The 14,833-nt window shown below is 38.9% G+C and overlaps 1 protein-coding gene across 3 annotated transcripts in view; it reads right to left on the minus strand.

Moving 5' to 3' along the window:
- The window catches only part of AKT3 (AKT serine/threonine kinase 3), a 261,729-nt gene that overhangs the window by 22,508 nt on the left and 224,388 nt on the right, over window positions 1–14,833 (minus strand). For all 3 annotated transcript variants that reach the window (XM_025048497.1, XM_025048498.1, XM_006914260.3), the window contains one exon: window positions 5,002–5,216. In XM_025048497.1, coding sequence (XP_024904265.1) covers window positions 5,002–5,216 — 215 coding nt within the window. The remainder of the gene's footprint in view (window positions 1–5,001; window positions 5,217–14,833) is intronic.

Raw genomic sequence — 14,833 nt, forward strand, 5'->3', positions numbered from 1 at the left:
CTAAAAAAATAAAGAACAGGGAAAGAATGAGGAAAAAAAGGTAAAGGAAATCTATTTAAGTCCGAATTTGATGCAGCAAGCTCTCTTTGGTCTTGTCCATGGTCAGGAATGATGTATGTGGGGGACACTGAACACCTTGGTCCTGCGGGGGGCGGGGGGATGCACATGTGACATGCGCGTACGTGTGTGTTTATTACGACTTGTACTGACTGATACAAACGATGTGAAGCTCAAAATTTACAAAGAATTTCCTTTATTGTAAATTAACCAACTGATGCTCACAGAAAACTTTCGTTACTTTATGGTGAACTCCAAAGCCATCGGCTGACTTTTGGCCAGTTCCGACAGGAACACTAGCTGATATTTTTGGTTACGGAAAAGCCCGAGATGAAAGTGATGCGAGAGAGACCACGTCAGAACTCCGCCTGCTTGTCAGTTATGTGACCTCTTTGCCGAATGACTGGTTGATAGTTTTGGAACAGGAGGAGAATATTTCCTCGTGTTCTGTGCTATTCGTAATATAATGAATATAGATACACCAACCTTTAAGAGTTAATCTGTATTACTAACATTTTATTTATCACTTCCTTAAGTCTAAACAATCAAAACAAAACAATAAATCAAGCCCTGACTTACAGCGTTTGCCAGTTCCGGTGATGTGAGTACCCCCAGCTCGGCCAATTTCAAGCTACCAACCTGATGTCACTCAACACAGAAGGGGGAGAGATGAGCAGAGGCAACCAGTACGCACGCCTCAAAGCACAGGCAATAGTAAAACGGGACAAATTAAAGGGTGATGGGGTTGACTGCGTATTACTTTTGATTTTAATATTTTTATTTTGTTTATAAATTTGTCTAATTTAATTTTTACATAATGACTGTATAATACAACCAGGCCACAGAATTCATGAAACTTAACAACTTGGCTCTGATGAGCTGGTACGTCCAACTCCCACACATTCACTCAGTGGGAAGGAAAACAACTAGGCCGTAGAAAACCAACGATTATACGATTCTAATGAATTCTGGTTATTAGGTGTAAGAAACACATGATGGAAGGATTCAGGACCCTCTGACATACTCTCAGAGTGGAAAATAAGACCACTGGCTAATATCTGAATGTCTGTAGCGACGACCAGCGCTTCCCACAATCTCGGGCTCCCATACCGGGGTCCACGCAGACTGAAGCGCCCCCGACCTGAACGTGCAGACCAGGTCAGGTCAGAACAGCCACGTTCGCACCGGAGCTCAGGCCGGCCACTCTGGGTGTGGGCGACACCTCGCACCCCGCTCCCTGGCCTCGCTCCTTCTCCTTCTACCAGGCTGTGTGTGCCTCTCCCCCAGGACACTGCAAGTTCTTTCGCGAGCAGGGATCAAGTACTGGATTCTCCAAAAAGTATTTTAAGCTTGTGCTTCAGGAGCCAGAAAAGCAGAAACACCAAAACATGTTTCCAAGAAGAGTTTAACATTTCAAAGTAGGCATCAAAGTAGTCTGCCTGAAAAACATCAGAAGTTCATTGTATTTTCTTATACTTGCATTACTGTTTATTTCGATGTTGTTTTATTTTTTATTACATTTATTGGGGTAACATTGTTTAATAAAATTATATAGGTTTCAAGGGTACAGTTCAATAATACGTCATCTGTATATTCATTCTGAATTATAACAAAATGGAGGGCAAAGTAAGAGCTGGGGTGGAGAACCATTACTACTTTGTAAATAAAACGTCTCCAAGTTTGTGTCACCCTCAGTTCTTTAGCGATAGTTTGGCTCTGGACACAGCCATCATTTAATGTGAATTTACCAATACATATAAAGCTAAGGTATCGGCCATGCGAAGTCTAAGAGTATAATCTCCCACTGCCATTCTAGAAGCTGGGAGATTCTTTAACACGAGCTTCCTCAAAGTGTGAAACTGTCAATTTCAAAGTCAACGACCCCCTAATACACAACTTAAGGCTTTGAAAGAACATCGAAATATGATTTGCACTAAGATATTTATAAGAACATGAAACTCCAGTATCTGAACGCCAAACTCAAGCCTCGGTGCTATGGATTCTTCATTTCTAGAAACATCGCAGAATCCATATTTTCCTAGTGTTGCTGAATGCAACGCAAGGTCAGCTTTTCCTGTAAACTCTGCAGAGGAGGATAAAGGGGATGTCAATAGAGTGATCGTAAAGTAACGGAAATAAGAAACAAAAGCAAAATGACAGTTGACCGTTCGACAGAATCGACAGCAACGGCAAAGAGAATCAGAAAAATGCAGGCCGAGTTTTAAATAGCTGAAGAGGAATGACGGCGAGGTGTACGATGCCATCTTTGATTATGTTCTCAATGACTGTTCAGGTCCTTCGTCGGCTCTTTCTCCTGCCTCCCAGGATTCTGTCCTCGGCCCTCCTCTCTGTCCTCTGCTCTCCCGGCCACTCTCGTGGCTCCAGCTCCGTCCTGGGCGGCTGAGGACTCCTAACCCGGACCCTGGTTGCTGCGGGTCAGTCAAGCACTGTGCTCTTCCCAGCGGCTCGCTTCACACCTCCCAGGCTTCACGCAGAGACCTCGGCGGTAGAGCCGCACCCAGTATCAACACGCACCGCACCCCATCAAGCCGCCTCCTCTGCCTGTGCTCCCAGTCGTTACGACAACTCCCTGCTCCAAACTAGTCGCCCAAGCTGAACCTGCGGCATCCCGGAGTCCTCCCGCGTCCCCGCCGCCCTACTCAATCATCCGCGGAGCCTCACGCACGGCGCTGTCACCTCTGCCGCAGCAGCGACCCCGCCCTCGCATCCGGGCCGTTCCACGGGCATCTCACCTGCTTCGTCTGCCCACCCGGCCCTTCACTGCTCCAGTCCACCCCCGACAAAGCAGCCGGGTTACCTTTTCATAGCACAAATCTGATTATCCACCCCTTATTTTTAATAATTCAGTGGCATCTCATCCCCTTCTGAATAAAGATTAAATATTTTCTAAGAAACATAAGGTCCTTACAATCTAACACATCAGCTTCAACGCCCAATGTTACCCAACTCATATTCTACACCCCAGTCACTGAACTTCTCAAATGCCATGTTCATTTGCAATTCTAGCTGTTCTTTGCATGTAAATTTCTCTGCGCGACGCCAATGCAAATTCCAGCTCCCGCAGGAGCCAGCTCCCGTCTTCCAACCCCTAGACAGAGCTAATAATTTCGACAGCAATTTCTACACAGTATAACCTGAGCACCTGTGAATATGTTTTGTGCCCCACTAACACAAGAACATCTAGAGCAGAGACCGTTCTGTCCGTTCTTGCATCTCCCAGACGTTTTCATGCGGCGGTGGAGGGGCTTGTCCCATCTACTGTGAAAGGAAATGGAGGATAATTGAAAACACTGCATCTTCTGTCTAGACGATACCAACCTCTGGGTGCCAAACTTTAAGAGGTTGTCCTCCGTACCAGGCCACTCACAGTGACGGCCGCAAAGGAAAGAGCTGTCAGTGTCACCTGACGGGTTCAGGAAAGGATGGGATAAAAATTCGTTGTCCTTGAAACCAAGTCAAATATTAGATTCCAAATCAAGTAGATAAAATAGAAATCCTAGCTCTGTAAAGAATGCCTATCGCCAAGTGCTACCCATTCATTAATTGTGAAACCATCACGTTAAATGGAATACACTTCAAAAGCTGAACTGAGAAAACGATGCATTGTAAACAGATCTATAAGAGACATCAAAAAGGCACCAAGAAACCTGATTTCTACCCTCATTCTACACGAATGTTCTGTGAGCTCTAGGGTAAATCACGTCAGCCTCTCTGGGCCACCGTTTTCTCCTCGAGCAGAAGTGAGAACATCATCTACCCCATCCACAGGGTGCTGACAAAGCAAGGAAGACGACACTATGAAAACGCCCCGAATAAAAAGTCGCTTTCCGGATGTAAGAACGCAGTCACTAGAACTAGGAAACGCCTTTTCGAATGGTTCTTCACAAAGGAAAAAAGGTGGTTCTTCCTTCGTTAGGTTTGCTTATTTCTGCTGAAAGTAAAACCAAGTTCCTCATAACTTTAACAGCTAGAAGCATATAATGGAAAGCATCTCTACGGTAGACAAAGCCCACATTTTAAGATTCATTTATTCCTTCACTCGTGAATTCAGTCTATCAACAAATACATATTGATTATCAACCACAAACAGAACATTGCAAAAAAAATTTTTTTTGTGAGCTGTTATGAAAGATCCAACAATATATGAAGTGCCGTACCCTCAAGATGCTTAAGATCTAAGAGATGTTCAGAAAAATACCAATATGCATACAAAGCTAGACGAAAGGATAGATACACAGATACACACGAACACGTATGTTAAGGGACATTAAAATTAATAGTCACTTCATATATGACTTGTAAAAATGGATGTGTAAATGAATATATAAAAGCAACAAAGAACACAGTAGCTCATGAAGCAAAGGGCTGTAGGATTGTTCAGGTCACAGCTATAGCTACCAGAATAGAAATACAAAGCATATAAAGATCTTTCTTTTTTTTTTTTGCCATTAATCCTTTCAGCCACACGTGGAAAAGTATGTCTTCAATGACGAGCAAAAAATGTCGTTAAATATGCTGACAGAGGCGGGGGTGGGAGGAGAGCAGAGAGATAAGTCTACCCTTTTTACAGCGTGAATCGGCAGAAATATAAAGGCCCAGAGACTGGAAGCGGGGAAAGGGATCTTCTTAAGCCCACAAGAGCAAGTACCAGGGCACTTAAGAAAGTTCACTCACAACGTGGATAATAAAACTCTCAAAATCCTTATTTGGTAAAATCTGTATAACGTTTCCAAGTCAGAAAATAGTTGAGGAAATTTTTTAAATGTTCTATGTTATGCAGTTAAAAATAAGTCAGTATCTCAGTGGGAAGATGTCTACACCAAATACATAGCTTCTTGGAATTAGTTATGTTTGAATTAATTTCCATATCACAATTTCTAACCACATGCATCAGTAACTCGCTGGGTGTAATTTGTCGCTTACCGTTTATTTGGATCCTTTATCAAGAGCCCTGAAAGCAACGATTTTGCATCTGAAGAGAGTGTTCGAGGAAATTTAATGTCTTCCATTAGTATTAGTTCAAAAAGTTTCTCGTGATCCTGGTTGTAGAAAGGCAATCTCCCACACATCATCTCATACATGACGACGCCAAGGCCCCACCAGTCCACTGCCCGGCCATAGTCATTATCTTCCAACACCTAAAAGCGAAACCAGTGAAAAGATTAACTACTACACATCGACTTTTAAAGCTCTATTTATGAAATATAAGATTTTTACATAGAAATGAATCTTAACTTTCAAAGCCTACGTAGACTATTTTTAGATCTTGACGTTTAAACTATGAAGCATCCTACGAAAGATATAAATCACATCGAATATTTGAAATGTTCAATATACATCCAGAAATGGTCAGAGTATAAAAAAAGGGGTCCAGTCGTACAACCAGTTCTAAGTAAATGAGCACAGGAATGCGCTAAGGGCCAAACGAAGACCTCAGCATGCCTGCAAACTTTCTCTTCGGCCTACTTACTTTTTCATTCTGGCTCATTGATGGAGACTGTTAAGTAGCAACTTAGAGCTAAGGTATGCGAATTATAGAGCATATAATGTGCCTTACACATTCCTGCATTAAGAATAACTAAGTAACACAAATCAGACAGTGAAAGAGAGAAGTAGACACCCACAGTGCTATGCAGAAGCGTACGGGGCATGACAACCATGAAAATGAACTTGAAGACTTTTAGAGGCCCGTACTTTTAAACTCTCTCAGGCAATACTTAGCCATTGAAGTGAATATGAAGGTTTATTGTCTGGGTTGTTAATAAACGTTGGTGTCCAAAGCTTTAGTACCTCACGACGATTTTTTCTATTCAACATAAATAATAAAAATCATGGGCTCCATACCTGTATGGTATACCTCCTTTGTTTTCCAAAATATATTAAATGCAAAATAAATTTAGTAAGAAATGATATAAAAGTGTCAGGCTTTGTTAGAGCAAACTGTTCAAATCGAAACATGATAACTTGCCATTTGTCCCAGGAAAAATCTGATTCTATCTTTTTATTAGATATGTTCCTCATCCAATGAAATTTTCTTCATTTATTTGGAACTTTCAATATTTTATTTTAAGTTACCATATTTGAATCATTTTAAAGCTTACTTTTTGAAATTTATCAATTAAAATAATCTTACAACTGATTATGTAAAAAAGAATCTGATACAGAACAAAGTAGAACTCACGTTCCAAACTTTCTTAGTTTGAAATAAGTAAATATGCTGTTGATGATTACTCCAATGTGACTTTCATTTGAAATTTACCAATAATTCAACTTCATAGGATTGCATGTGGTATTTTTGACAGTAAGGCACTTAAACACGGAGCACATAATTTCAAGGAAAAACTACATTACTTAAAGATCTATTTAGTAGTGTTTTCAAATGCCATAAAAATTTAATTTAATTTAATTGTTTTATTGTTTGTTTTGTGGCTAAAGAAAACTAGGAATTGCACTGGCGAGATATGAACACAAGTGCAGTTTTCCCAAAAATATTCTGTAAATCACAAACTAAGTAAACTCTTTTTGGGAAAAACAACAAATTCTCATTTTCATCTTTAGTCAAAAATATCTCTAATATCTATTTGTCTGAAATGAGTAACGTAAGAACATATAGAACAAATAACCTGAAGAAGCAGAGGAATTCTACTTGTTTACGTAAAGGAAATGCTGCATATGTAATTTTTAAATACCAGTGACTTTGATTATTCAAGAATCTATCTCATGTCCAACTAGAAGAATGGGCCTTTTGCTACTAGATCCTGGATTTTACCTAATAACGAAAAATTTTAAAATCTAAGTAACCTTTCATTGCATTCCTACAACATCAACCAAACAGTGGCACACACAAAAAAAAACGAGCCAAATGTGGTTTTTAACCTCTTTTTTTCATAAAACCATAAAAAGCATAAAAGCTGGATTAACTGCCTCCCGAATCCACATTTCACCAGCCGGGTTCTCATCCCCAGCTGGCAAAACTGGCAATCCTTTATTTTTGTTTAAATACCTGGTTTGCAGCCAGAAGAGAAAGTGAGTACATAAAAAAAGGGTTTTATTTTTGAAGAGAAATAAGCATCTGAAAAATAAAACTGCATTGTAAAAGAATCTGTTTGGTAAAATAAAAATGTATTTTATTTAGCTTTGTAAAATGAACACTGATTCTCAAACTAAGTGATTTTGCTTCTGAACATAATGTACTTTAATTGATATATAGATATAATGCTATACAATTAGAGCTGTTTGCTTTATCACTTTGTACTGAACAAATCTGATGTAATATATTATCTTTTTGACATGTAAACTTAAGCAATGTTGAGGAAGAAAACCCTAACGACTCAGCCAGCCTTCTTTATTTAAGAGTTTCCTATCGATTAAAAAGAAAGATTTCTGCTCAACTCCTACGTCCAAACAGCTGGAAGATGAAATACACAATAATATAAATAAAAGTGATTATAATATTCTACATGTGGATAATAACAGAAAACATGTCACGACTATTCATACAATATCCTCTCTCCTTAAATATAAATCCTTTCAAAACACAATACTCCGAAATACTGTAGAAATTTCAGAGTGAAATTAAAATCCCCAGCCTCATTTATATTATTTTTAAAAGATAATTTTTCTCCCTTACTCAAAGCACTTCTTTCTCCAAAATTACAGTAACATAAAATGTATATTCTTTAACCTAAGAGTTGCAATTCCTTCTGGCTACCTCTGATGATTCTTTTTCAAAAAGGCTAATTTACTTGATGGTTCCCATGAGGGCCAGTGGGGAAGTGGAGGGGAAGCAATGGAAGCCCACACTCCAACTCCACTACGGCGCAGGTTATCGTGTGGTGTGGACCTGAATGCAGATCAGAATCTGCTCCTGGAGAAGCGATCCACTAGAAGACTCACCCTAAAGAATCAGTCTAAAGAAGGTGTCTTTTTGCCATAAAAATCAATGTTACTGACATTGAACTAAACTCAAGGTTTTAGTATGGACACGGACACGTGGTCTTTCCCTCTGTCCCTATTATTCTCTGTAACCATAGATGCAGCTTTATAACTACATTTAACACGAATGCCCAGAGAGAGAGCACGAGAGAGGATCTGGGACACTAAAGAAATGTAAATGTTGAAAATGACGACAGGTCACATTAAAACAAGACCCGAACAGTGCAAACTCTAGGAAACAAAGCATAGTTTCAATTTTTCTACCAGGAGCCAGAGGTCACTCCAGGTTCCGATCTAACAAAACCCAAGACTCAAGTTGGTCACAGTAGGTACCGGTTACTATTAAATATTCCGGTAATATTTGATGTAGATGCTTTTGTTTATAATACAACTAGGTAAGTTTAAAAAATCATCATAAATAGCTCTTAAATGATTACTAATTTCAAAGAATGATATTAAATAATAAACCATGTATTTTAAAATGACACCACCAATTAAAATTACCAATGTAAATATTTATTTGGCTAATGGCCACTTTCAAAAAACATGTTCATTCTAATATTCTTTTACCCATTAGGCTTTACCGAAAGGCTGAAGGAACACCTCTCAGTTGGTTTGCCAAGGCCACACAATGCACCCAAGGCAAGTGATTATAAGGAGGTTACGTGTGCCCTAGAGTGGCTTACTGCTCAATCAATAATCCTGACAGAACAGATGGGGGGAAAATTAAACATCTAAACAAACTGTCTGCACACCTATGTTGTGAAAGTAAACTGCGAACTTGGATGAACCAATTTACCGCTAATTCAAAAAATAATTTTTTTTTTCCTGCTAACCTTATATTTCAGGTAATTGATATGTGTGTGTTTTATATATAGACACTTATATACTTTATCATTTATGGAAATCCTTGATATATTATTAACATCCCAGAAATGTGCTTTAAAAAAAGACCTATAAATCTTGTAATTCAGATTCTAACATGCACTGCAGCTTCGGAAGTAGGTATTTCGTAAGAATTATGGACTCCATGGTTTCTTCATAAATATATATTCTCAACTGCTCTAATAATTCTTAGAATTCTGAAAGTGTAACTGCCATTTGCTGCGAGTTAGACTGCTGTGAGCTATCGCCTAGCACTCACACACAATTCTTGCACACAGCTAACGTCGGACTTGCAAAGGCAATCTCTGGCTAGAACAGGCGACATTCCTGAATAAGAGAAGAGCTAAGTGGACAGAATGCTGCTGACTAAATCATACTTCCACACTTCTTCCCAGAGACTTCTACACTTCTTTTTTATCCTGAAGCAATGGACATTATGAGATTCTAAGAAACTGGGTCTTTGTAACCCAAGTAAAAATAGCCACTGTACAATACTGCAGGTCGCCACGAGTGTCACCATCCAGGGTTAGTTTTGTTACATACATTCTTTGGCTTCAGAAAATTTTAAATTATGCTTAAACTAGAATCATTCCGAAGTACTGAATGCAAATATTCTGACTGTTAAAGCCAAAAGACCACATCACGGTGGGAAAAACTTTAGGTGAAAAATAGTTACTACAAGAACTGACAGACCTCTGGGCAAGTAAAAACAGCTACTTATAAACGTGGACAGACATTACCGTTGAACTAAAATTTATCGTTTTAGTTCCTGTTTTAAAATTGTCCACTTTTGAGACAAAATGGGATGATTTTAATATTATTCAGAAAAAGTGTAAGTATTAAGCCAACACATGATGGAAGTTCTTAAACATGAATTCAAACCATAAAGTACCCAACTTCTACCTGGACAAATCACAGTGATTGTCCCCTCAATACTGGTGATGAGATTTTTCAGAACCATCAGGAAAATGAAGGCTTTCATAAATACCTTACGAGGACAGGTGTTTCATGAATTATTAGTAATTAAATATTAGGGATGTATATAGTTTCAGAAAGGCTACTAAAACAGCTTTTTATTTTTATAAAAAACTTACAAGTTTTAAGACTTAGATTCACAATCTGGAACAAACAGCAGACCTCTGTCCAAGGGTTAAGCAAATGTAACTAGGTGTGCTACTATATTTACCTGTAGATTAAATATGCAAACATAAGTAACTTTGGCCTAATTCCTCTTAAGATCTCCTAAAGAGAATATTGACAGAGACCATAAAATGATGGCTTTAACATTTTTTTTGGTTGTATTTAAAATAAATAAATAAAATTCCATTCAATACATTTAAATCAAGTTAGAATCTAACTACTCCCCAGCCAACACCACTCCATGCTAGCAACTACCTTTACCCTTAGTTTATGATTCTCTCGACTCATTCCTAAGAAGTTAATGTATATCGTTAGCTTCAAAGTTGCACAGGATTTAATTTCCATTTGTGCCATTATCTATACACCATCACGATGACTTTGAGCAAATCTTTGTATCAAAATAGTTATCAAAATATCCTGGGCTATTTCAGATATTTTCAAAATATGTATTATATAAAACATATTAAAGATAAGTTTCAAAAGAAAAATGAATAAAATAACAGCGAGTGAATATTTTCTAAAAATGAGGTTCTATAAACTAAGAATGCATCGGAAAAAAAAACACATTTTTAGCCACTGAAAAAAATAATTTTTACATTCATATGAAACAAAAGTATATACATTATTTCCCTGAATAGCAGCCACAACTAGATACTATGCATTTTCCAACAATCAAGTCATTTTTTGCAATCTTTTTGTTAGTTCTAACTTGATTATCAAATAATTTTTATTTTTACACTATTACAGAAGTGCATTTCTCTAGGTTTCCAAAACCACCTTATTCAACCTTCCCCATCTGTCACCATCTGCTTCTTTTTAGCATGTACTTTTTGTGTGATCACATAAGCATGTGAAAAATAACTAACATTCAGATGATTATCTGCTGGTACATTTGAGGACTGGGCATAATAAAAGTGAACTGCCAAAACGTACTTAACACTTTTAATTTTGTTGGGTCTTGCATGTAAGCTACATTTGATTTTCAAACTGTTTTACAGTTGGAAAGTTGATCAGGTACCGCTAACTCAAGAGCAAAGCTGAGACTAAATAATTAGCACTGCATAAAATGGTTTGGATTCAATGAGAGCCAAATCAAATAATAAAATTTAACAGTAAGATTTTATATGTAATTTCTAATTTATAATGTTTAATTGTGAAATACAGTAGGGATTACAAAAACAAAATCCCTCCAAAATATCTTATGGTTCATAATGTATGGCAAGTCAAGTTTATCTCCTCTAATATCAGTAAGAACAAAAACACGTTTAAAACTATATACACTAATGCATTTTTGAGGCTGTCACACACTAAGCGCGTAGTTTATATGCCCGCTAGGACTGTATCTCTGCAACCTCTTTAAAACATACGTGTTGGTTTTTTTTTCCCTTTAACACTAAAGAGCTATAATTCTTCATCAAAGGAGGTAAGAGAACAAAAATTTTAAAAATATTCACTTTCAACAAATGGCATTTTTATACTATAACATTTATTTTTTCTGGTGGTCTTTGCCACAAGAAGTAAACTTACTCATTTAAAACTTAAGTTTATTTAAAAATCAACTATGAATCTGATTTAAAGGACAGTTAAATCGGTTTTGAACTGATTTCTAACAGTCTTTTTGAAGCATCTTTTAGATACCCTTGCCTATCTTTAAACAGCAAAGCATTTCTATCTGATTAAAAGAACTGAACGGGCAGAGGTTGACCGCTGCCAGGTGAAGTAGAGGTTGCAGTGAGATCTGTCCATCACACGTAAGCAAGTCTCTCCCACAGGGGAGGAGAGGGGCCACGCTGACAGAGCCATTCGGCAGGGAAGCAGCGCTCAGGGACGTGGTCCAGGTCTGATAAACAACTGCTGCTGACAGATGATCGAGAGAAGTCTGGCGTTTAAGAAAGGTATGGACTAGAAATTTCAGGGTTCAAAAGGAGTGAGAGACACCACCTGAAGTAAGGGGAGGAGGCTCCCGCCAGCCCCGCCCTGACTCGGACCCTGTACCCCAGCTGTGCTGCCTCCTCGCTCTCACTCAGAAAGGGGCTTTCCCTTCCCCGTGAGGTCTAAACGCACCTGCCATCCTCTCCACGTGTCCAGCCTCGTCCCCAGCGGCCTCCCCTTTACTGCCCCTGGGCCCCCAGCAGGCCCACACACCCCTCCTTCCCTTCCGCCCCACTCTGACTAACCCGAAGAGCACTTAGTGTGTGCACCGTAGTCATTATTCTCCGTACCTTGTCACCTTGGTAAACAGCAGAATACTTGAGGACAAAAACCATTTCTTACTATCTTTGTATTCCCAGCATCTAACATAATGCATGACACCTAATATTCAATAAATATTTCCTTAATAAATGAATGAATGTTCTTTAGTGAAGTGGTCCATATCAGCGATCAGAAAAAAAAGACTTCGGTTCTTGTTTTTAAAACTGAGTAAACACATCCAAAGTTACTCTGATTTAACAAACATGCAGTGCTTCATATAAATACTTAAACTATAAGAATTAAAATTTCATGAGTAGTTGTTTCAAGACTTGTCATCCTCAAGCAGTCACTACAATGACCAGTCTCCCCTGTAAAAATGAAGTGTCGAGACTTAAATTATGAATCAGCATGTGTCAGCCATGGGTATATAAACTGCTTTTAAAGACCAGACTTCTGCAATATTTAAAAAATATGTATAGACAGAAATGTTTTCTTACTTGTCTTTAAAGAGAAATGGATAATTTCTTGTGAATTGTAAACTTTCCATGTAAACAATTGGGCCCCCCTTGAATTAAATTCTTGGTTTTGTTCTCTAGTTGATAGTATTTGCATATAGAACAATATCTTTGTTTCTTAGAAGATCATCTGCTTCTAAAATGAGACGTATTTATCTTCTTCAGAAATAATTTCCCCTAATTGTGACACAACTAATTTTGTTATTCTAAATATGGGATAACATCATCTATGGCAAATGTATAGCAGGGGTAATTAAACTCCAGAGAAACAAAGAACGTGTTTTTCATAACATTCACAAAAACAATCCTATTCTAAAAATTATGATCTTGTATTTGAATAAACAAGGAGCTGTTTCTAAAATTTTACCTAATTCAGCCACAAAAATAGACAATTTTAAAGTCCAGGTTTTGTAACAGAGAAAATTACATTTTTGGCAGCCCTCGAGAGGATAATTGGAAATTTACTGTATTTCAAATTATTAGCACTTATTTACAATAACTCCACATTCTTAAAATGTAAATGTAATCCCCACTTGACAAGGCCTATTATAATGACCTGGCCTGAGTTACTACATGTATAATAAGGACTGCGGGATCGTTCTGAATGTGGTCCTAATTCCTAATTTCTTTTGATTACCTTTTCCTGTTGCGTATTTACAAAGAATTTTAAAAGTGACAATTATTTGCATCTGTAAGTGGCCTTGAAATTGTGACTTTTTTCTTTTTTGGGCCATGACGTATTCGGTTAAAAAAGTGCAAAAGCAGGCTTTAAAAAATGAACTTAGAATCGTGATTCTCTCTCCACCGCCGCCCTGCTGTGCATAGATGACATAAAAGACTCTGGTCCTCAGTTCCCTCACCTTTAAAAAAAGCAGGTTTGCCATCACAAGAGCCTATTGTAAACATGCAACATGCTAAGTCAGCATATGGCACATACGAGATGTTCCACAAACAGGGATCTTCATCCATCAAAGATGGATGCCTCCCTCTTGGGCTCCGGCCACACTAACCTCGTTGGATTCTGAAGGAAGAGCTGAGCTTGTTCCTGCCTGGGGGTTTTTACAGTAGCTGCTCTCCTGTTTGGAAAGTTCTTTCCCTCTGTTATGCAACAGCTGCCTCCTCCTTAGCATTCAGGTCTCTAGTCAAACATCGCTTTCTCTGAACGGCTATCTGCAGAGCAGGACATATGCCAAGGACAGTGGCAGCAGCACCTCCGTCCCACGTGCTCTTCCACAATGGAGAGCGGGGGTCCGCGACACTCCCCTGAATCTGTGTGGGCTTCGGACCGCTGAACCAGTAAGCACAGGCAGGCGATGCTGTGTGATCTCAGAAACTAGTTCACAGCAGCATCGGAGCCAAACAAACACTGGAAGCAACCCTAACATCCGTCAGCTGTAAAATGGATACGCGGATGTGGTATATCCACACAATGGACTATTATTCGGCCACAAAAAAGGAAGGAAAGGCTGATATAGGCCACAATGTGAATGAACCTCATAAATCTTAGACTAAGTAAAAGAAGCCAGACACAACTGCCACGTATTTTATGATTCCATTTTATATGAAATGTCCAGAATAGGCACAACAGTTGGGACAGAAAGTACCTTAGTAATTGCCCAAGGGGAGGCAAGGGGAACGGGGAGGCAAGGGGAACGGGGTGTGTGTACTCAGAGTTGATAATATTCTGCAACTAGACAAGGGTGACAGTTACACAATTTTGTGAATATACTAAAAACCACCACCATGTACTTCGAAAGGCTGAATTTTATGACATGTGACTTGTACCCCCCCAAATTATTAAAAATATACCATAAAAATATACCATTTCAAGAATGAATAAAACATGTCTTGATGGTACCAGGTTGGGGAGACAGCTCCTCATCTGCACCCTAGGACAGTCACTTTTAGAACCCAGAGGCCACCAGTCAGGAGGAAGCCCCGGCCACAGAGAGGCGGGGGCTGTGCTGAGTGCCAAACGACAGCCAGCATCAGTGTCAGACACGCCAGCGAAGAGCTGCGGACTCCAGTCTCCGGCCTCAGAGTCACGCCCTGCTGCAGTCCTTCCAGCTGAGACCTTTATGCTGTGT

This window comes from Pteropus alecto, unplaced genomic scaffold, assembly GCF_000325575.1.
Source record: "Pteropus alecto unplaced genomic scaffold, ASM32557v1 scaffold115, whole genome shotgun sequence".
Lineage (NCBI taxonomy): Eukaryota > Metazoa > Chordata > Mammalia > Chiroptera > Pteropodidae > Pteropus > Pteropus alecto.